The sequence below is a fragment of the Halyomorpha halys genome, unplaced genomic scaffold, assembly GCF_000696795.3.
Source record: "Halyomorpha halys isolate HHAL.00 unplaced genomic scaffold, Hhal_1.1 Scaffold688.1, whole genome shotgun sequence".
Lineage (NCBI taxonomy): Eukaryota > Metazoa > Arthropoda > Insecta > Hemiptera > Pentatomidae > Halyomorpha > Halyomorpha halys.
Window position 1 is genome coordinate 269,160 of NW_027113542.1, and position 24,085 is coordinate 293,244.

The 24,085-nt window shown below is 30.2% G+C and overlaps 1 protein-coding gene across 1 annotated transcript in view; it reads right to left on the reverse strand.

Moving 5' to 3' along the window:
- Window positions 1-21,660, reverse strand: part of Cont (Contactin) — a 112,112-nt gene extending 90,452 nt beyond the window's left edge. Inside the window, exons 1-6 of the mRNA XM_067050975.1 lie at window positions 21,527-21,660; window positions 18,269-18,452; window positions 16,056-16,285; window positions 12,185-12,427; window positions 8,258-8,408; window positions 501-678 (exon numbers count right to left, since the gene is read on the reverse strand). Coding sequence (XP_066907076.1) covers window positions 501-678; window positions 8,258-8,408; window positions 12,185-12,427; window positions 16,056-16,285; window positions 18,269-18,445 — 979 coding nt within the window. The 5' untranslated portion in view covers window positions 18,446-18,452; window positions 21,527-21,660. The remainder of the gene's footprint in view (window positions 1-500; window positions 679-8,257; window positions 8,409-12,184; window positions 12,428-16,055; window positions 16,286-18,268; window positions 18,453-21,526) is intronic.
- Between the last annotated feature and the right edge of the window lie 2,425 nt (window positions 21,661-24,085).

Here is a 24,085-nt window from a genome sequence, read left to right on the forward strand (position 1 = left end):
TATATATTTATGTACCGAATTCATAGTTGTTTTCGAAAACAAAATGATCTTCAACAAAACATTTTCATAGTTTTAATGTCACACCTTATTTAATTTTATTAGATTATGTCACACCTGGAAAATGTTGGAGGGTCACAACAGAGATTACAAGTCTCTTCTCATGATTATAACAAGGTAAATACCCTCATTAGCACATTTCTTCCAAAGCTTGAAGGGACCTTAATTTTACAATAAAATTAATGAAACATACAGATAACTTAGCGCCCTTAACTATTGAGTGAAACTGACAAATTGAAACAGGTATTAGGATTCAGTAAAATTGGACCAAGAAAAACACTTATTCAATGAATAGGGATTTTTTATATTATTTAAGTCAAAATATTTTGTTATTTTTCTGTATATTACCATTCATATTTTTAGAACCATACAGTAAGTAGTATTAGTTGGGAAAAAATAATGTAATTTTTTATAGTTTTGTTGATCATTAAATTATGTCACACCTGGAAAATGTTGAGGAGGATCACAAGCTATAGCTTTTCCCCAATTCTCATTGCCACTTTCTGGAGGCCTTTTAAGATTAAAGTCTCCAATTGAACCAAATGATAATGTAACAGTTTCAGAGATTATTGTACCATAATCGTTAGAAGCCTTGCAATGGTATGAACCTCTATCTTCCACCTAAAAAAAATTAGACAAAATACAGATATAAAGTTTAAAAAATACCACACAAAGAACTAAACTTTGTATTATTATATAATGCAATAAAACTCAAAGATTGTTTCCTTTCATAATTAATTTTTTTTTAAACATTCAATACAAATTTTATGATACCTAGGGATACAAGAGATTTAAAATGTAGATTCACACTACATTCATTCTTTATATCTAACAAACCAATTTATTAACAATAAATTAACTTCTAAAGTTGATTGATTGATGTAAAATAAAGCATGATAATTATTTTGGACATTCACTAAATAAAATTTCAGTTTTATTTGCAATATTCTACTGGACTATAAGATTACTGAGATGGATGTAGCAATCCTGGTAATATAAATAATTACAAATCAAATAAGGTATTATAAATAATCACAAATCAAATAAGGTATCACATTAGTACCAAATTTACTATGTTGTTGTTAACAGTAAATACAAAAGTCATACTGGTGTCAACATTTTTAATTATTATGAAAAGGCAAGATTGGAATTTCATAGAATTTTCAAAGCTAGTAAATTATTTTAATGTTTAAATATTAATAACCAATAAAGTTTTTAAACACCAAATTTTTTAAATACTGAGAAGATAATAGTCATATCAAACATTTATAGTATTTCCAATTCAATTGAAACTATTTCCAAGTCAAATGTAATCTTTTTAATTTTAATTGTAAATTTTCCATTTCAATCAAAACCTTATCCATCTTGATTGAAACTTTTTCAAAGCCAGAAGTAACTTTATCAATTTTAATCGTAAATTTTTTCCATTTCAGTTGAAATATTTTCTACTTCAAATATAACATTTTACAATTCAATTGTAACTCTTTCCATTTGAAATGTAATTACTTTCATTTCAAATGTAATTTTTTTCATTTCAATTATGGACCCAACCTAGACTTGAATTATTCTATAAAAATTATTTTTTATATTTCTAAAATAATCATATTATATTTATAACTTAGTATTTATGACCATGATATTGTCAAACAGTAAAGAAATACACATTTCGATTTATTGTTACTTCTGAAGTTTTCTTGGATATAGGGATCTTTTAGTAAGTTTTTGAAGGTTCTAATTCTATTTTATAAGATGGATTATTGATCACACATGCACCTTTCAATTTATTGTTAATTTTTTTTTTAATTATGTAATAGTAGTTAACCGTGAATATCGGATATGAGGAGATGGTTCGGGGGGTACGATCAATAAAGAAAACCAATAAGTAAAAAACTTATTTAATTAGTACCAACGTTTGACCTGAAGTTCATGCCTTCTTCATCAGGGCTAAGAATAAAAAACAAGATAACAACCATAATGAATAAAAGGAAATACAGAATAACTAGAAAATAATAGATACATAAACAGTGTTGAAAGAAAATTTATAGTCTAAGTACCATAAGAAGATAAAGGCAGTGTGGGAATAAGAAATATTAAAATTATGAAAGAGGAAAATAATATACATATGAAAATCTAGTTAGTAAATATATGTATAAAATGAAAATTATTTGAAATGATTTAAATAATTTTCAAATAATAATGATTTCAATTGATAATGAAATTATTGAAAAAAGTTGTGAGAAAGAAAATGCACAGGTAATTAATTAAGTAAGTAAAATAACCGAATTAAAGAAACAAATATAAAAAGTCATATAAACCAAACTAGTAATGAAATATGAATAGAAATAAGAAAATCTAGAAGGTAAATATATGTACAAAATGAAAATTAATTAACATTAAAGTTATGAAAAATTTAGAAAGAAAAGATATATGTAAATAATTACATATGTATGTAAAATAACAGAATTATTGAAATAAAATATGAAGTTCTATAATCCAAAAGAAAAAATGAAACATGAATATGAATAAGAAAATTTATTAGGTAAATATAAGTACAAAATGAAAATTAATTAAAATTAAAATAATGAAAAAGTGAGAAAGAAAATGTATATGTAAATAATTAAATATGTAACAAAAAACAGAAATAAAGAAGTAAAATATAAAGTTATAAAAGTCAAAAGGAGTAATTTGTAAATATGACTATAATTAGACGTGAACATATCTTAATAAAGTGGGTAAGGAAGAAAGAATAAGAAAAAAGTAAACACATGAGATACTATGGATAAGTTTCGATGTCGGTTTTTGAATAAACAGAAGGTTATGGTTGAATATAAAAGATTTCAGAGATAAGTCTTTTACTATGGTTCAGAAGAGAAAAATATTTAAGTTGGATGATATAGTTGTTTAAAAGGTTTTTGGTTCGCCAATATAAGAAGAACTACAGTAAAGAGTGGAACAAGAGATGTGGTATACAACATGGGGTCGTTGTAAAAGAAGAATAGGATCCTTAAGATTCAAGTAAAACTAGAAGAACTGTTACTTTACTTTTAGATTTTTCTTCATTATGAGGAGTGTTTATCAGATTTTTGGGTGTGCTGATTCTATTTTTGGAATTAGATTTTAGATCAAGCATTTGCATTTTGTTTTATTGTTGCTTTTGGAGTTCATATATATGGTTTTCAAGAGTCCTGATTCAATGTTTTTTATCAGATTTTTGACCATGAATGCACATTTTGATTTATAGTTACTTTTGGAGTTATGAATGCACATTTTGATTTATAGTTACTTTTGGAGTTATCTTGAATATAGGGATTGTTTGTTTTTTAGTCAAGACCTTTTCCATTTAGTTAAGACCTATTGAATTTTCATCTATATTTTTAAAAATTTTGTAGTAGAATTACGGCAGGTTTTCTTAGAATTTAGTTTATTTTTATTATATAAATTAAAAGCTATATACTTCCAAAATTTTCAATGCCCAATTGAAATATAGTCAATTCCCTACATAGATCATTTTTGGGCCAATAGTAGTAGTGAGACATGAAACAGTCTTGACATCACAAAATCTGGTAAATTGAGTGTAGTTGAAATATCTGATTTTTTATTAACGATTTTAATCATATACTATTATCATATATTTTTATTACATAGGTTTTTTTACTATTATATAATAAATAGATATAATAAACAATTAATTACATCAATAATTCCATTATAACGAACTAATAATTGAATAAAACAGTAATAACAACTGACTAGATAATCAATGAGCAACCAACATATATTTTATTTATTAATTTTTCAAGAATCTTCATTTTGCAACATACTTATGGTAAAGCATTCCTCTAAGTCACAACTAGATATAGTATCTCGGGTTTTAATGTAAAATGAAAAAAAATATATATTGATATAGCTTATAAAAAATAAAAAAAAAAAATTCTTTTTAGTTCTCTATTGCATTTGTGGGTTTAATTTAAGTAACCAAAATAATAATGTATAAGTAAATATTTAATTTAAACTAAATACATTAATTGATATCAAACTTTAAATTGTGTTAATTTAATCTATAAAAATTCTCAAATCTAGCAATAATTAATCATTGCCAGGTATGCTAATTTAAAAATAATCATGTTAATTCTAATAATAACTAATCAAATAATTTTTGCATATTCATCCAAAATTTATTTCATTTATTAGATAATCTATAGTGAGAGCTAATTTCAACTAGATATGAAATTAAAGACAAAAAATTTTGAAGTGTATTTCTAAATGCTTATCAATAAGATTATATTTTTATTTTTTGAAGAGGAGAAAATGGAGGTGGATTTCATCCATTTAATTCACAAGAGAAGAACAAAGCAGGGATGAAATATCAATTGAGGACAATTTTCTCATCCAGAGAGATTTCTAAAAAGACAAAACCAACTGTAGAGTTAAGAGAGGCTATGAAATTTAGTCTGAATTGTTGAAATTGGACAGGGTCTGGACTGAAAAAGAACGCGAAAACAGAAGAAAGAAATAATTAAAGAAGCTATTAAATACCAAAGCCTGAGAAAACAGAAAGAAATCTCATGATACAAGAAGAAAATTATGAGGATGGCTCAGGACAGACATACTACCTGGGCCTGGGTTAGTGATGACATACTAGTCGAAGTGCCATTAAGAAAATACTTCATTAAGCAGAAGCTTTGGTCTATGAAACAAGAAAGATTGTTACAGGAAGGAAGAATATGCCTTTGTGGACTGCAGAAATCAAAACAACAGTAGCTGAAAAGAAAGGCCAATGAAAACTACACCTACTAAAGAACACTGATGAGTCATTAAGAGCATATAATTGAATTGGAGGGAAGTAAAGAACAAGATACTAAAAGAAAAGAGGAGAAATTCAGACAGAAGCTGGAAATGTCTTCACCTGGGATACTCCAACTTGAGACTCATTAATTATAGTCTATTTTGTTTTGCCAATGACATGGAAGTATTAGCAAACAATGATAGAGACCTGCAGTATGATCAAAACATTCTCTAACAGGAATTACTATCTGTTAGCATGAAAAACCCAGGAGAGTAGTGAGATTACTCAGGATAAATAGGGTCAGACTTGAACAGATTCAAACATTCAAGTACCTCGGATCTCATTAAGATGAGTCAGGCTGAAATGACTCAGAAATCCAGGAACGTATTAATGCTGCTGGACAAATGTTTTGGACCCTAAATAAAACCTACCTAAACAGAAAACAGATGGAGACCTTCCAGGTACCTGAAGATACCAAAATCAAGGTATACAAGTCCACATTTGTACCACTGATCATATCTTCCTCTGAGTCCTGGAAAATAACAACAAAACAAATAACAAGGAGAAATCCAGGCAATGGAAAGGCAGTACCTGAAGAAGGTGGAAAACAGAACCAAGCAGGACAGGATAAGGAATACTACAATATCGACTACTTTCAGGGTGAAAGTCATAAACACCAGTATAGAGAAATTCCAACTAAGGTGGTCTGGCCATCTTAAAATGCCAAACCACCATCTTGTCAGAAAAGACTACAAGCTCTCTCCAGGAAAAACCACGTCTCTGATATTTCCCGTCGTATCTTCTCCACCCTAAAGCATTTAAATTATCTTTGTCACCTACTTCCTGTTGAAACCCGTAGGCCCCTGGTTACTTCCCTAAAATTTCCCCACTTTGATTATTGGTGTGTTATTTACAGAGGTGTTTCTGGGGATCTCGAAGCAAAATTAAAATGGTTAATTAATTGCTTTGTACGATTCATCTATGGGGTCCCCAGGGATTCCTCTGTCATCCAATTTTAGGAAGAGTTAAAATGGCTTTACCCCTCCTTTCGCCATAAATATTTTCTTGTTTCCTTCCTCTACCAAGTTATCTAATCCTGCCATCCATTGTTCATCTCTGGTATTCTTCAATTTAAATCCTCAGTGTATTCCCGCAATACCCACTCATGACCTTCAGACTTAGATGTAACTGCCTATCAAACCACAGCCTTTGGTAGATCTTTCCTCCTCCGTTCCTCTTCCCTATGGAATTCTACTCCCTCCTTTATTCATAGTTCTAATACCCTTCAATCTCCAAACCCCGTATATTCGACCACCTTCTGTCCACACAATTCCGGAAGAATAACAATTGAAAGTTTCAAAAAGGTTTATATATTTTCTGTATTTAATGTTTCAGATTTTCATTTATACTTGTAAATATGTATATTAGCAGAAATTGTACCATTTGATTTATTATTTTTAGTTTAATTGTATTTGATTTTTTATCATTTTTCTTTCATTTTACTTATTATCAGAAGTGTTAGTCATATTATGTTTTAGGATATGACATAAGGCTTTATTTTATTTGCTCTATTCTCATTCTATTAATTATTGTTGTTCATTTTTATCTTTTCACATTCGTTGTTTTATTATATTTTATGATGTTTTATAATTTCATTTTTATTTTGTATTTTACTCTAAGGCTCTAAAGCCTAATTTTGACTCCTGTATATTATTCTAAAGGGATCAATCCCAGAATAAATACAGATTATTATTATAAGGCCAAGGTAGAGGTGACGCTGTCTAGAGGCATATCCAGAATCACCTGGAAGCAAAACACTCAGGAAGGATTCTGTAGAAGAAATCTAATGTGGAAAGAGAGAATATGAGAGGTGAACAGAGACAATTGGAGGGGCAGTATAAGCAGGAACCTCACACCTCTATGCGGTAACAAGAATCACAGATTATAGATAGATAGAATTAATGAAAAAAAAATTAAAGCTTTTTATTTATTTCTAAATGCATATTTACATGATTTTATTTTTTCAAGGGAGGGAAGAAGGAGGTGGACTTTATCTATTTAATGATTTAATATTTCTTTTAAATTTGTCTTCAATATTGGGATCATCAGGTTTTTAATTCTTCTGATTTCTTATTTTTTGTTAATAAGATTTTAGATTACAATTTATTGTTACTTTTGGATTTTTCTTTGAAATGGGTATCTTTTAAATCTAATGTGGAAAGAGAGAATATGAGAGGTGAACAGAGACAATTGGAGGGGCAGTATAAGCAGGAACCTCACACCTCTATGCGGTAACAAGAATCACAGATTATAGATAGATAGAATTAATGAAAAAAAAATTAAAGCTTTTTATTTATTTCTAAATGCATATTTACATGATTTTATTTTTTCAAGGGAGGGAAGAAGGAGGTGGACTTTATCTATTTAATGATTTAATATTTCTTTTAAATTTGTCTTCAATATTGGGATCATCAGGTTTTTAATTCTTCTGATTTCTTATTTTTTGTTAATAAGATTTTAGATTACAATTTATTGTTACTTTTGGATTTTTCTTTGAAATGGGTATCTTTTAAAGTGTTTTTGAGAGTTATGATTGCATTTTTTTATTCAAATTTTTTATGGCCTATGCGCATTTCAATTTAATGTTACATTTGTAAATGGTGCAACATGGTGATTGTTTATTGAGTATTCAGGGGTCCTAATTCTATTTTTTGAATTGGATTTTAGATCGCATGTGTCCCTTTCAATATATAGTTACTTTTTTTATTTTTGAATATTAGGACTGTTCACTAGGTATTCAAAGGTTCAGATTATTGTTATATATATATCATCAACCTATCATAACCTATGATGTATATATTATCAACCTTATTGACCTCGCATGCATGTATCAGTTTATTGTAACTTCTGGGTTCCTCTACATCCATGTTCTTCACTCCCTCCAAAAAATAAAAAATATAATTGTATTAATAAGCAATTAGAAATTCTTATTTACTTATATTTTTGTCAATGATTTTATATCTAGTTTAAATTAGCACTCATTATAGATCATCTAGTAAATGAAATAAATATCGGAAGAACATGCTAAAATTATTTGAAAAGTTATTATTTAGATTAACAAAATTATTTTTAAATAAATAAAATAAAACTTTCATGAATTAATCAAGTCCGGTTTTGTTGCAATTGAAGTGGAAAAAGTTTCATTTAAATGGAAAAATTTACAACTGAATTGGAAAAGGTTTCCCTAAAAAAGGAAATGCTATAAATTAAATGTAAGTTAGTCATTTATCAGTATATTAACAGAAATTGTAAATAGAAAAATCTGAAGACAAAATAATAAGAAAGTTTTATTTATAATAAAAAAGCATAACCTAGTTAAATAATGTTAGGGTTATCATTTTCTAAGAACTTTACCTGTCTAGGAGAATTTATAATAAAGGTACCACCACTGATTGTAAATCTTTCATCAGATAAAGGATCAATTCTCTTAGCAACAAGAACATCATTGACATAATCTTCTTTGTACCAATCATATGTAGGAGTGGGATAGCCTCCAGCTAGACAACTATAAACATGTTAGCACAATATTAATGTTTTTTGAAAATGTAAATTATTATATTATTTTAAAATATTTATGTAAATGAATCTAAAGTTTACAATTATTAAAAATTCAAAACAATATACCAAAGGATGATACTGATAGTAAATCATAGAGAGAGAAAAAAAAATTAGAAAAATCAACTCTAAAATTTAAAAAAAATATTGTAAATAATAACTAAAATATAAATAATCAAAAATACTAAATGCTTCTGTACAGCAAAGTAGTAAAAACCTGAAAAGAGGCGTATGTATATAATTAAATTTCAACCCTGTGTGAGACATGAGTTTGTTAAATGTTGAGATGATTTATTTGCAGGTTTTCCCCAACAAATAATTAATCATTTAAAACATTTTCAACAGTGTACTACATAAAAATAATTATTAATTAAAAGATCAATAAAATGTAAGCGTGAAAATTTTTTTTAACCTTTTGAGCTCTGAATTCTTTAAAGCAAAACAGTCTGTAAGGACAGTGTGGCTAGCGCTGACCATCGCTTTGGCCAGAATACTTTTTCGCTACACTGAAGTCACTGTTCAAGTTGCAAACAGTAATAAATTATAGTAATTCTTTTGCAGAAGGTTAAATAATTAAAGAGTATTATTTTTAAGTATTAAAGTTATTCATTATAAACATTAAATTTTACAATCAACTAAAAACTTAAATTTAATATATATAACAGAAATTAATGATTTAATTGTGTGTGGAAAATTTCAAAACAATTATCGATACATAGACTGACATCGTATTGTGTATCACTCATTCTTTTACTTTTTACAAAAATAACACACTTTCTTCTAGTCAAGTATTTTATGCCTGCATGATTCTCATATTTCAACAGAAAATGCCTTTCAATTAGCCGAAACAGTAAATCCTCAGATTTTCTTTTTCCTCCTCCAGCCATGCCATACTTCTACTTTGTGGATATTTTCGTAAAATGTCTTTCATTAGTGCTAAATGAAATTCACTAAATCTTTGTTAGGTAACAGTACAATTTTTATGTAAAACAATATTATATACGAATAAATCTAACAAGTGGAAAAAAAATTCTATACAACATTTTATCGTCTTCCTAACCGAATTAAGTGTATTTAAGATCATATCAACTCTCTACAGCACCCAAGTTGGAATTATAAACATTAATACATGATGGTTTCTCCTGTACGATAATCTTTCTTCCCAGTTTCAGTCAATGTAGCATGTGCAGAAGATAATATCCAAACCTCTTTCTTATCATGCCATTTCATTACCAATAAAATGTCAGTCGACAGGTGGCAAGTTTCTCCTCTCTTCAATTTTTCTTCCATGTGGGGCATTTATCATCCATTTTTCTGAGCTGTTCCAAATGTGTTGGTTTTCTTGTCATGTAGCAAAGTTTAAAATAGTGGGCTCGTGTAACAATTATCTGTAATTACTGAATGGGCTTTTTGAGATATGGCTGAAGCAGCATAATCACAAAATTTCCAGAGATTCCAATGGCTGTGACACTTCTATTGATGTTTGTTTTTTGACCATTATGAATTATAAAGTCCAATATATGATTAGTCTTGCAATCAAACAGGACAAATGATTTAATGCCAAACATACTTCTCTTGGATGGTATAAATTGTTTAAAATAACATCTGCCCTTGTAGAGTAAAAGACTTTCGTCTATGCATAGATTTTTGTACAGTACAAATGACTACGAAAAGGAAGTTTTTATCTTATTGATGACTGGCCGTATATTGGTTAAAGGATCATTAGTGGTTGTACTATTATCATTTAACAGTTGTAATAACATCAAGTGCCAATCCCATGGCATAATTTTGTGGAAGATACCGCTTTTCAACAGTTCATCTGTTGACCAGTATTCCTTCAAAGAAAGTTTCTTCAAACACGGCATTAGCATTGAAATGCATAATAATCATACATTTCACAGACTGAAGCATCCTTCCAATACTTCAAACGGGAACTCGTATAGTAGCCTGTACACTGTTGAACGCATTTGAAATAATTGTTTGACTGCTCGGTAATTTTAGAAACTAATTCCTCCAGAAACATCATTTGAAAGGCTTCTAAGGGTGTTGATTCTGGATTTGGATTTCCTTTTACTTCTGAATTTTAGTAGTAAAAGATATGTAGTACAGGGGTTAAGTTCCTTTTTGACCAAAATAATGTTCTATCTTGGTGAGAGGTCTAAATATTTTCACCCCCTTCTGAATTTTCCTCTCCCAATGATGTACTTAATTTCCTGGGCCGTTTTCTATTTTTCTTCTTTTATCGACTGATCCTTCTGATTCACTGTCTGATGATAGTGAATCAATATATTCTCTTTCACTGTCGTCCTTTGTGAAATATTCTTCAAGATTTGACAATTTGTAGGATGTTACGAATAAAAAATAATCCAACAAATTATATATGGCACTATCGTTGTTGACACGAGCGAGACCGTGAGGTTCTTACATTCACAGGACAATACTGATGACTGAGTCATTTTGAGTGATTTAAGTCAAGAAAAGGTGATAGTCCAGGTAATTATCTTGAAATCTGATTGCTTATGCTTATTGCGAATGACATAAAAAGGGATTTCCATTTAGGAAATTCTCGGAGATCTTTATGACCCTAATGGTGCCCGACTGCTACCCAAGGAAGGCAAATTACTAACAAGTGCTCCTGTATTAATTTTACACGAAAGTGACTGCATATTGATCGAAAAAATCAACAAAACGCATACATGTCCCTTTAGTCCATGCCGATGACTTAGAGAAAACACATATATCCGGCCTTGGTCTACACGGATGGCTTTCGCCAAACGCATATATGCATCCTTAGAGTTCAAAGGGTTAAGGAAATCATTGAAATTAGATAGACAAGTTTCACAATTCAATTTATATACATAAGACAGGATTCTGTTCAAGGATAGAGATGAAATAAGACAGTATTAACAAGGAGAGTACAAAACCAAAAGCCATCCAGAATCATTAATTGGAACTATAAAAACAATATTAATTATACTAAGCCATAAACTTAATGAAGGATAGAATTGAAATTCCATAAAAAAAAAAAATAAATAAATAAAAACTATAACGCACAAAATGTTTGTTATTATTCACACTAAGATGAAGATAATACTCTAAAATACTCTTTCTACTTTAAAACATGTTTTGCTACTTCTCTATCTCTTATAAGAAAAAAAAGTAAACAAAAATTTAAAGTATATTTTGTTGAAAATGAATTGAGGGATTTGGCAAATGACACAAAGAAAACTGTCTTCAAAAAAACTACATCTGCCAAACATATTTATGCAGTCTTAAAATTTTTGCCAAATATTTTCGATTGAAATGTATGCACCTGTCGAAAACTTCATTTAAACTAAACAGAAAGCCATATTGGTGATGTGAGGTAGAAAACTGTCACTGTTTCCCTACCATAACCACACAAGTCCTCAACCAAAATTCAAATAATCCTGTAGGGCAATGAGTACCATTAGCTGTTTTCCACTCTTAAATTTAATAAATAATGATAATAAAAATCATTTGATCTTATATGTTGAGAAAACAGTTTTTCTTTTATATCGAACACGAAATCACTATTTTTATACTTCATATTTGTATATAAAGAATCAATACTTTCATAAATAGTTTACTTTTTTAAATCATTACGTTTTACTTTTGGATCCTATATTTCAAAATATAGAACTAAAACAAAGATGAAAATGTGACATTTGAAACAAACTAGGATACAACTTAAAAACAAAATTTTACCTTAAAGTAACATAGTTGTGAATCTTGATTTTAGATAAGTCAAAAACAACATCAACAGGTTGTTTTATAAAATATGGACCATGTGGAATTTTTGAGGGATCTTTAATATCAACACCATACTGATATGTTCTATCATCTACCACTAAATAATGAACTTTTGTAATAGGAAGTTCACATATATACAACAGTTCTTCTTCACCACTAGCACCTTCAAAGCCCCATCTTTTTACTTCATTGGAGAATCTGGAAATAAAAATGCAAAACAGTTAAATACGATACTGAGACAACAAAAGTGGATTTATCAAAATTATGTACATTATGAAATATTCTACACCTCACTTGATTTTTGGAAAATCCAAAGTGAAGTGCTCGGAAGAGGAGAGGAGTACAGTGTACGATAGGAATGCCTGGAAGTTTCTCATAGACTATGTGTGCTCTATCCAGAGGAAAAAGAGATAGCTAGTTTTACATCTGATTTTATGGGAAAAATAAAGTTCTTCTCCTTCTTCTTTCTCGTCCTCCTTGAGTGCCTTCCAGCGTAGAAGGCCTCTAACCACTTGGTACACACAGCTTGGTCTCTGCAAGCATCTTCATCTGAGCCAGAGTTTTCCTCTTTCCAGACCTAGTCGTTGGATATGCTCCATCCATATAGCTCCTCCTAGGTCTGCCTTGTGGTCTTCTAACAGTCGGCCTTGGGTCCATACATTTTCTTGGCACTCTGTCTTCCCCCATTTTACAGATATGTCCATAACATCGGAGCTGTCGTTGTTCCATCACTGATTTCACTGAGGGGATCTGAAGTTCTTCTCTTATTCTTTCATTCCTTATCCTATCTCTCCAAGTTTGGCTCAATATTCTTAGCAAAAATCGCATTTCAGCAGCCATAATCCTGCTTAAGTGCTTGTCTTGGGTTACCCAGCTTTCACTGGCACATAATAGTGTTGGTAGATATATTGCTTTAAAGATATGAAGTTTGATGTCCTTACCTACATCCTTCTTTCCCAAAATAGTATTGCATATAATAATGGACTGAGGCTATCTCCTTGTTTCACACCTCTTTCCAAAGAAAATGGCTTTGACTCTTGCCCAATGATAGGTACTATTCCTTTAGGGTTTTGATAAGTTGATTTAATCACTTCCAGGAGGTCTGCAGAAATTCTTTTGGCTCTAAGTACCCTCCAGATTTCATATCAGGGTACTGAATCAAAGGCAGCTTTTAGGTCTAAAAAAACAATATAATTACTCTCATTTCTATCTCATACCTTTTCTATGATAGTTTTGAGGGCGAATGTGATCCTGGGTTAGTCTTCCAGGTCGGGATCCGGCCTAATCTTTTCTAGTGTTGGAGTGAAGAAAATGAACACAAGACTCAAGGGCACTAAACGGTTAAATGAAGAAGTCCAAGAATTGGTCCACAGATAGAAAGAAGCACGGAAGGCTTACCTGCGGAATCGTACACCACAGAAAAGGGAAGAGTATGATCAGTGGAGAAATGATGCTAAACATATTGTAAGAGAGGCCAAGAAGAAGTCGTGGGAGGAATTCGGAAAATGCCTAGACAGGGACTACAGAGAGAATATAAAGCTCTTTTGGAAAAAAGTAACAGCACTTAAGGGTAAAACTTCCGAAGAGATCAAAAACATAAAAAATAAAAGCAGACATATGATCTCTGACCCAGAAAAGATCTTGGATAGATGGAGACAACACTAGTCTTCACAATTCTCTGACCCCAAACAATCCCCTGAAGAAGAGTTAATGAACGTTCAGGAGGAAGAAGAAGGATCTAATACAATATGAGAGGAAGATCTAGAAAGGGCCCTGGATCATTGAAGCTAGGCAAAGCACCAGGCAAAGATGGAACCTTTCCAGAATTCATCAAATATGGAGGTAATGAAATGATAAAATCATGACAAGCACTTTTTCAAAAAATATGGGACAGTAGAGTTATTTTGAAGGACTAGGAATGTGTTAACTATGCAATGTGAATGTGACCAATATAGTTATCCCATATAACATACAAACTGTACACCACTATTCTAGAAAGCAGGTTACAGGCACTGATAGAGCCAAAAAATAAAGTTCAATCCATTATATCAATGAAAAAAATTCTACCTTCATAGAACAATCCTTTATTTTATTTCATTACTTCAGGTTGTTCCCCCATCCTTGAGATATTTTGTTTTTAGTTTAGTTTAATCTGAAGTCTGAACACAAAAAGATATGAGACAAATACAAACATAGAATATGCCGAGGATGAGAGAACACCCTGAAATGTCAGTGACGCATGAAATAGAATAAAGGATTTTTCTTTGAAGGAAAATTTCTTTTTTTTATATAAAGAAATATCTTGGCAACTTATAGAATTTAGAAAATTTAACCATTAATAAAAAAAATTACTAAAATGAGTTTCCCTATATCAGCAGTTTGTCTCACACAGTTTGTTTGAATATAAGATAAAAATTCTAAATAGATTTTTCTACCAGAGATTATAAATGTAAACACAAGTGTAACAAATACTAATTGTTTTAATAAAAGGAGATATTATAATTATTATCAATACTAGGACCAAACTACTGGTATCAACATCTTCCTAGGTACTATATGGTACCTTTGCTGTTAAGGTCCCCAAAAATGAAAAGCTTTTATTGAAAAAGCACCTTAGACTGTCCGTACTTATATTTGAATCTCATCTTTAATTTAACCTGTCATTGGTCGCTGTGTGAGAATCTCTCTCATTTTAATAGGTTTTCCGGTTCTGGAAGCTGCTAGAGGGGGACTGTGGTTCCATTTTATGGGAATCTGTAGTTCATAGTATCTTCCTTCTATACCTTGCTCCCCACCACAGTAGCAACTCTGGGTAAGCGTCTAGTCCTCTTTCCCTGACAATATACACTGCTCATGAGACATTATCGCACACGCAACTGAGGCTGCTATAAAAATATTCTAGTTGTGAAGATTTTTTCTCACGTGCTCCAAGTGTATTTAATCCATAAAAATGTTTTTTTTTCAAGGGAAAAAATTAGCAGAATTAGGGAAATGTAGGTAGTTTGAAGAGACATACTTAGCATCAAAGAGAAATTAGGTTCGTATTATTTATTATGAATTGTATTTCAATACTGTAAGTGTATGTTAGAGCGGTCTTTATAATAAAAATTTTTCTTATCATGTTTTCTTATGATGTCATCGCTGCGCCGTAAGAATACTATGTTTAGTAAATTTCTGGGTTATATTCAGGTATTCTAAACAAAAAAGAATTGCCACCAGTGTAAAAGACCAATATGTCCTAGTCATACAGTGTTCACTTGCACCAGTAGAGCACAAAAGATTTCTTCAGACTCAGCATTTTTTTTTTTTTTTAGATTAGTGTTATGTTCTTATAATATGATATATCAGAATTTTGATTCTTTTTTACAACTTTCTCTGTCTCAAAATATTATTTTATGTTTATTTCTATTTTATAATTAGGTTTGTTTTTTGAATTATTTTAAAACTAGTTTGCTCTTGTATCAAAATAAATTTGTTTTATACTTTTTTTTTTTATGTTTGAATAAACCTAATCTAAATCAAAATTTTATATTTTAAAAAATACGTTCAAGAGCTCTAAATAAGAAACAGTTGCCATTCAACCTTCTGCTTTGAACAGCCCTGATGAAGCCCTGCAAAGTGGGGTGAAACGTTGGGCATTAAATAGTAATAAACTATTTGTTCTTTTTTTGACCGCAACCCTGACCATCTTCTTATATTTAAGTTTTACGGTCGAATTATATATATATTTAATATTATGATTGCTTAACATTTATAAATCACTGAAAATAAAGATTTAAAATTATATTTAAAAAAATATCTTATCAAAACAAAAGAAGAAAATTACTTGTAAACAAGATAAGAACTTTGTGCCAAATCATTCCCTCTTTCATTCAAGAAAGCTGCATCTAAATCATTTAGTGATGAACCATCACCATCATTTATCCAATAATCTGGACTCTGCTGTCGAGCACCAATATACCATCTTCTATGTTGTGGATCTTGTAATGACAGTTGATAAACTAAAAAACCATGCTCTTCTGGACTGCTTACACTAGCAAGTTCTGCTTCATAAGCCTATAAGCACAACATAAATAAAATTATTAAATGATAAACATTTACTTTGAACTGCACACAACATTAGAAATTATGAGTCTTTTGTTTTACGTACACTTTTAATTATTTGAAAACTTGAAGATACACTAAGAAAAAATAAATTAAAGAAATTTAGCATTGAAACCTCTTTACAATAGTAAAACGTTACTAGGTCTTCAGTTCAAATGACCAAACAAATATTTGGACGGAATGTTTTGTCAATTCAATTGATAAGGAAAAGTAACAAAAATAAAAAATTTTAGGAGATGGCTGAGGGTGCGGTCAGGTAATAAACAAAAAACTTATTTATTTGTGCTGACATTTTGACCTAAATTTCAGGCCTTCATTAGGGCTAAAAAAGGAAAGAAAAAAAGAGAGATAACTATCACACAGAAAAATATAAAAATAAAGGAAAATAATAAACAAACAAATTTGGAAATATACATAGTAATGAATTAAGTAGAAAGCAGTTGATTAATAACTATAGAACAAGATTACTATAGTAGTTGATTGATTGATAACAATAGGAGATGAAATATAATATTATAGAAGTAAGAGCTATACAAAACAAATTGTGAAAAATTAAAAAACAGAAAGTGTTGAAGAAATAAACATAATGAAAGGTGCAACAAAAAAGTAAATGATGAGTAATGGACTTAATCCAATAAGATATTTAAGCAGTGTCTATAATAATGAAATACAATTTAAATCAATATAGTGAAATGTATGAAAGAAAAATGATATATATGAAACAATGAGCAAGAAAGAAAATAAATAAAAATTGTGTTACAATGAATAAAAATTGTACAGTTATATAGATGAGTAAAAAAAATAAGTTAAAATAAACATAGTGTCTGGGAAAAAAAAAAGATGGAACAAGGGAGAAGAAATATGGAAAACAAAAAAAGAAATAAATAAATATTAGAAACGAGAGGAAGATTTACATGCTCCAGCAGAGTTTCTGACTAGAGTGATTGAATTATAACTTTACTGATTGAGAGCAGGCAAAAAAAAAAAAAAAAAAAAGTTACATCGAACGGAAATAATTACGGCCAAGAATAAATAACCATGAGAGACCGTCAAGATAAAACAAGGGAGAAGAAATTAAATTAAATTGAAGTTTGAACAATAAAAGTGTGAAATAAAGAACTATGAGAATGAAAGGTCAGAAAATAGTAGAAATATATATTTGGGCTAAATAAATGAATGATGATGAAGATGAGAAAATGGAAATAATCTGTACATGAAAGGTGACTATAGAAAATAACTAAAGGCAAAATAAACATAGAAAAAAGTGGAGGGTCAGTAATATAGAAAGGAGTAGTCGAAAAAAAAATTATGGGTGTTTTAATAAATTGAATAGGTTATAAATATTTGGGAATAGGCTAGGGAATAGTTAGTTCCTCTAATCCCAACCTCGGACCTGCCTTCAGATCTGATAACAACCTTTCTTATATCCACTCTCATCTTAATGATCCTATTCCTCTTTGTTTCACTTTTTGCTTTTTAATTTTTCATAATTTATTTTGTATAGTTCTTACTTCCAAGACATTTTATTTCATCTTCTATTGTTATCAACTACTATCTACTTATATAGTTATTAATCAACTACTTTCTACTTAATTCATTGTTATATATATTTCCAAATTTGTTCATTTATTATTTTCTTTTATTTTTATGTTTCTCTGAACTATGGTTTTAATCTCTTTTTTTTTTCTTCTTCTAAGCCCTGATAAAGGTCTGAAATTCAGGTCAAAACATTGGCACAAATAAATAATTTTTTTTGTTTATTTGTATTTATCTTCTCCTATTAATCTATGGTCAACTAATAACACCTCATTATAAATAATTTTAATTTCAAAAGTTTCAATTACTACAACACCTACTTGACAAACACTCTAAACTTCCCATTCACTACAAAAAAGTTAGCTTGGCCACAAATGGGTTAAACAAAATGACACTAACCTGGCAGTTTCTATTAGCTTCATTTCTTGATTTACGTGGAGATTTGATGAATCTATAGCATGAATTTTGAAACTTAACCCAATACTGCGGACATTGTAAATCTTGATCGTCTTGATCCAAAATGTCACAGTGAACCAAAACAGGGATACAAAAATAAAATATTATCTTCTTGTACATTTTTTATCTGAAACACAAATAAAGACAATTAAAATAAACATTCATATGATAGTTCTCAAACTCGCTAACATTTTGAGAACATAGATAGAAGAAGATAATACTTTAAACAGTGATTATACCAGTAATAATAACTCATTAAGAATACAGCACAAAAAGTAAATTATAAATGAAATAATAAACCTCATAAAGGTTAAGGAATCTTATCATACTTTTATTTTATATTTTTAAGTCTATTTTGCATGAAAACTAATGCCATGTTAACAGACTAATGGGACCCAAATAATCGAAAAATGGATAAATGCATGGTTAAAATTAAATTAATTATTTAAAATTTTTAAAAAAGGGCTAGGATAAAAGTGTAGTCAAAGTTAAAAGAGTGAATTATGGATAATGTGAGCTCAGAAAGTTTTGAGACAGTAGGGTTTCAAGAAGTAATAGTTTAAAAATATTTATGTTGAAAAATCTTATTTTCAAGATTTTTGGTCTTTGTATTATAAGTTGATAGTGGAACAAAAGATAGACTATACAATATTGGAGTGGTATTTATGAGGGATATGATCTTTCAGATGTGTATAAACATTGGAAGGTCAATAAAATTACAGCAGACTTATGTCTCTTAACTGGAGAGTGATTCCCTCTATTTCCACACAGATCACACCAGGAGGAAGGAAAAAATTCCTTATTACAATATTCTTTACTATGTATGCTAAATATTTACTAAGGTATTGCTATATCTTCAATATATTCTAACATGGTTTCCAAAATCCTAACACTCTCCTAAAGTCCTAATATTATTAATAATAATATAAAATAATATTTGTAGAATCACCAATATGATAATTTTATTTATTGATGTCTCAATTTAATCAGCATTCTTTCAATAAAACTTTTAAGTTGGTATTAATAGTAGTTAATAATCCTAAAAAGTACAGAGAATCTTAGTAAATATGTAGCATATTTTTAGATTCTAAAGACGAACACAATTTATAAAACTCAAATCAAAAACATTTATTAATCTGTCACAGTTCATATGAATACAATACAAATATGTTTCTGTTAAGCATAAGACATATGCTTTCCTTTGGAATAAGGTTTGGTTTATTTAAATTTTATTTTGAGAGGGTAAAGGACCTCAGTATCAAACCTTTAATTTTCTTGATTCTTTATTAGGCCAATTTTGGATGTTGACATAAAGTAAAGAAGTTCCAAAAGAGTAATCTCTACCAGAAAAAATAATATAAATATATTAAGAATAACTACATATGTATGAGAAGTTGTTTAGGGGTGCGGTCACAATATAACCCAAATAAGTTGAAGAGAAGTAATTTAATAGTGCCAATGTTTCGGCCAGAATTTCTAGCCTTCATCAGAGCTAAGAACAAAGAACAAGATAACAACCAATGAATACAAAAAAAAAATATAAACAGAATAACATATAGTAAATAATCATACAGAATGAAATTAATAAAAATAAAGTGATGAAATAAGGGGAAAATAAAATGTATATATATATAGGTAATTGAATAAGTAAAACAACATAATTAAGGAAATAAAAATGTAAAGTTATATAATGCAAAGAAATGTGAATATTTCTTTATATTATATATAATTAGTATTAGTAGTTTTTATTTTTAATTTGATTAAGACTATGCTATTTAAATTTATTGGTCATTATATAATCTTAATATAATAAAAGTATCTCTCACTTCTGATACATTTATCCATATGGATAAAATGTGTCCCGTTTATTTAGCCAAAATTAAGTATATCATGAGACTTATAGGGAGTGGGGTAGCTCAGTGAATAAGGCACTGTGCTCTTATCTATAGATCTGTATGACTGTAGCGGTGGACCAATCCAAGGGCACCCTACCCATCCTATATACAGCAGGTATCCTTAAATTAGGAGGAAACCTGATAGTCGAGTCTGATACTGACCAAATTATTTCCTTGTACAGCCCTTTATCTAGAAACAGTACTTCCTCATCAAAGGCTGAATGCAAGACCATTTTTTTTTTTTTATCATAACTAGAACTTTTTCTTCAAATATTATCTATGAGGTTTTGATAATTAACAATCTTCCATTAATATAAGAAGGAATTTACTATGGGTAAAGCCCTCTCTTCAAATATGTTCCATAAGGTTTTCAAAATTGACATCCTTACCTGAATTTTTCCAAATGTGTAGCTATTTCAGTTTATTCATTTCCAGCTATGAGAATGTGAAAAACATAGTAGCAAACAAGTATAATAGATACCACAGAAAATTCGGATTTTACTTTATAGAACAAAATTTAGCCAAAAAAGATAATGAAAATTGTGGAGTCATTCACCACAACCAAGTTGAATGATTCACTAAATTATAGGTTCCAAAACTTTGTGATACACCCATTAGTCATTACTGACTGCACCCCTGACCATCTTCTCATATTAGTGATAAGACATGATTTGAATGGATACTTTTTAAGTTTAAGTATGATTTAAAAATACATATTACTATTACTTTTAATAATAGTATTGGCTAAAGTAGTACTTCAAATATTATATTAAATAATTTATATAGTATGTCCTAGCTATTTAGGATTTAGTACAGCTTAGTTTCGACAACTGAGAGCTGATCTCAAGAAGATTGAGTGTAATATCTAAATTACATAAATAGGAACAAAATAAAAGGAGTTATTCAAATTCAAACAAATACTATTCCCTTAAGGACAACATGTACAATGTCAAAATATTGATATATAATTTTGATCATTCTTAACAGTTGACTACTAATTATCAATTGTGTAAGACCATAAAATACTTCTAAGCAAAATCAGATATGAATTATACAACTAATTAAATTGAGGAAACATGAGAGTAACTTAATGACGAATAATAAACATTAAAAAAATAAGAGAACTTTACAAATACCACTATTATAAAAAAAAATAAAATCAGAGCAAAAACAAAAAAATAAGCAATTAAAATATTTATTAAATGTTACGAGAAATGTATTGTAAGTAATATATAGGTATGAATATTTAAAACGAGATAAACAATAATATTATCAACAATCAGATAAATAAATGAAAAAAACACACCTTTCATTTCCCTTTAACAGAAGAGCCAAACCAAAACGTAAACAAACAGCTGGAGGTTACAACAGGCCACACCTACTAAAGCACTCACTAACTGAAGATTTTAATCCAATGACGTTATCTTTTCTGATCCATGCCCTTCTTACTGAAGTGGGGAGAGAATAATTGAAGCTTTATTGTCATGCAAGAACATGATTCATCCAAAACATTTATAAATTTTAATTTCTCCAAAAGGTCTCTTCGTCCGCCTGAATCTGATTGAGGATGCTCCTCTCGACTCTGCAGACGACCGTTGTTTTTAATGCCTCCACATCTTCGTTATCGAGTAGATTTTCGATTGATTTTGCTTCAATTCGGCTTATCAGTCGGTCACCCCCTTTTATTACACCACGTTTTGATTCAAAGCTTCCAGGTTAAAAAACGCTTGTTTAACGATCCCGTTGCCATTATTTACAAAAAATAAAATGAGAGAGAGAGAATAATAATTGAAGATGATAAAACAACAACAAAAAAAAAAAAATCATCCTAAAAGAAAAAATTAATCCGGTGTCTAAAGTTCCCGGGTTTTGGCACCACTTAAGTATTGGTGAAAGCAAAATGTTAAAAAAGAGAAGAAGGAATAAAATGTGACACGCTTGAATTGCTGTAAAATCCTAACTTTATTGGGTTCAATACATCTATTTATATACATATGTAAATATATAAGACATACAATATTACCAGCCTCCTGGATATAAAGTAACATCGCTAAAAAGATAACGACAGATCGCATCTGGTATTGTGATAGGCGTGAAGACTCAATATGGTACTAAAGTAAATATAATGCATGAAATGAATGTAGGTAATAAAGACACGAAGCTATCCAAGTTCAGATTGCTGTCGACAACAAAAGGTTAAATTTTTATTTTATCTACAAACCCCCCAATATAAGTGTGATCTCAGCTGGCTTGAGAATGTATGGGACAATCAGACACTGATTATGGAAGATTTCAATGCTCATTCGCCTAGATGGGGGTATAAAAGCTCCGATACAACAGATAGCATAGTAAAAAATTTCATAGATAGTGGACCAGTGGTGTATATCGAGAATACTGATAATTAGCCGATTTTTTTTGTCTACAACGGGCTTCAAACGCATCCGGATCTTGTAATCAGTCATTCGAGGCTGGAAAATAAATTATGTCTTAAATTACACCAGAATCCGGGATCTTTTTGGTCGTAGAATCCTTTTACTTGTGATTAAAGCAAACAAATTGTACTAAAAGCAAAAAGAACCATATTTTCCGAGATAGAATTTCAAAAAAAGCCAAATGGGAGGATTACCAAGGACAGTCCGATGTGGAAATCACTGTACAATTGCTCAACGGTAACATAGATCACATATGCTAGCAACTGAAGGACTAATACTCAAATGTGCCATAAAATTTATACCGAGAGGTAAAATTAAAAAGTATACCCCTTTTTGGACGGATGAGCTCGAAGAAATGAAGGTGGAAAGAGATGTGGCTCGGAGGGCAGCAAAAACAAGTGGTTACCAAAAGGATCGTATAACCTTAAGACAAAAGAACGGTTTCCTTAAAAGACGCTTATAACTTCGAAAAGGGAAGCATATAGAAAATTCCTTGAAAACAAGGACTTTAGAAAAGATGGAACTAAAGCATATAAGTTCTTATCTAGGATCAACAGGGATAGTACCGATGCCAATGAACCTATGATAGATGGTTTAAAAATATTAACTAGGGAGGATGATATTGCCAATAAATTTTGCAAGATTCTTGCTCAAACTAGCAATTTCAAGCTCAAGCATAAAATACCTCGCATATCCTGGAACAAGGAAGCTAAGAGTGAAATTAATTAGCCATTCTCTATGAGCGAATTGACACTAGCCCTAGAGGACACAAAAAGCGGAAAGGCACCGGGTATAGACGGCATACACCCAGAGTTCCTCAACTGCATTTGAGATTGCTTATAGGTCATATATAAGACCAGTCCTGGAATATGGCTCTGGAATTATGGTTACAGCTACCGATTCAATGCTGGAAACGTCTTGATGTAGCTCAAAATAAGGCATTGAGGATTATTACCAGTGCGACTAAATCGACACTGATTCTACCATGCAACTGCAGGCAGAGATCGAGTCCCTAAAAGATAGGCGAAAAATGAATGCCGTCATCCTTTACGAGCGCGTGCTTAGGAATGGTAGTGATTACTCGCCCAGCACTCTTGGTAATACTAGGCGAATAAAAACGCAGCTAACAATTATTGAGACAACGAAATCCATTATCACAAGCCTAGGCCTGAACTTTGAGATAAGAGACCCTCTGCCTGACTTGACTAAACAAATCGTTTGGACGTGTCCATATCCTATAGTGCTGGATCTAATAATGCCCATCAACAAATCCATGACCCCAGGGGAAGAACTAAGGACTGTGGCATTGGCCAGAATGGATCCATATATACACCGACGGGTCAGCTACAGAGGAAAATAAAAATGCGGGTACAGGTGTCTATAGTAGCCTGTTCCAACTGTCAGCACCTGCTAGAGCAAACGCTACCAATTTT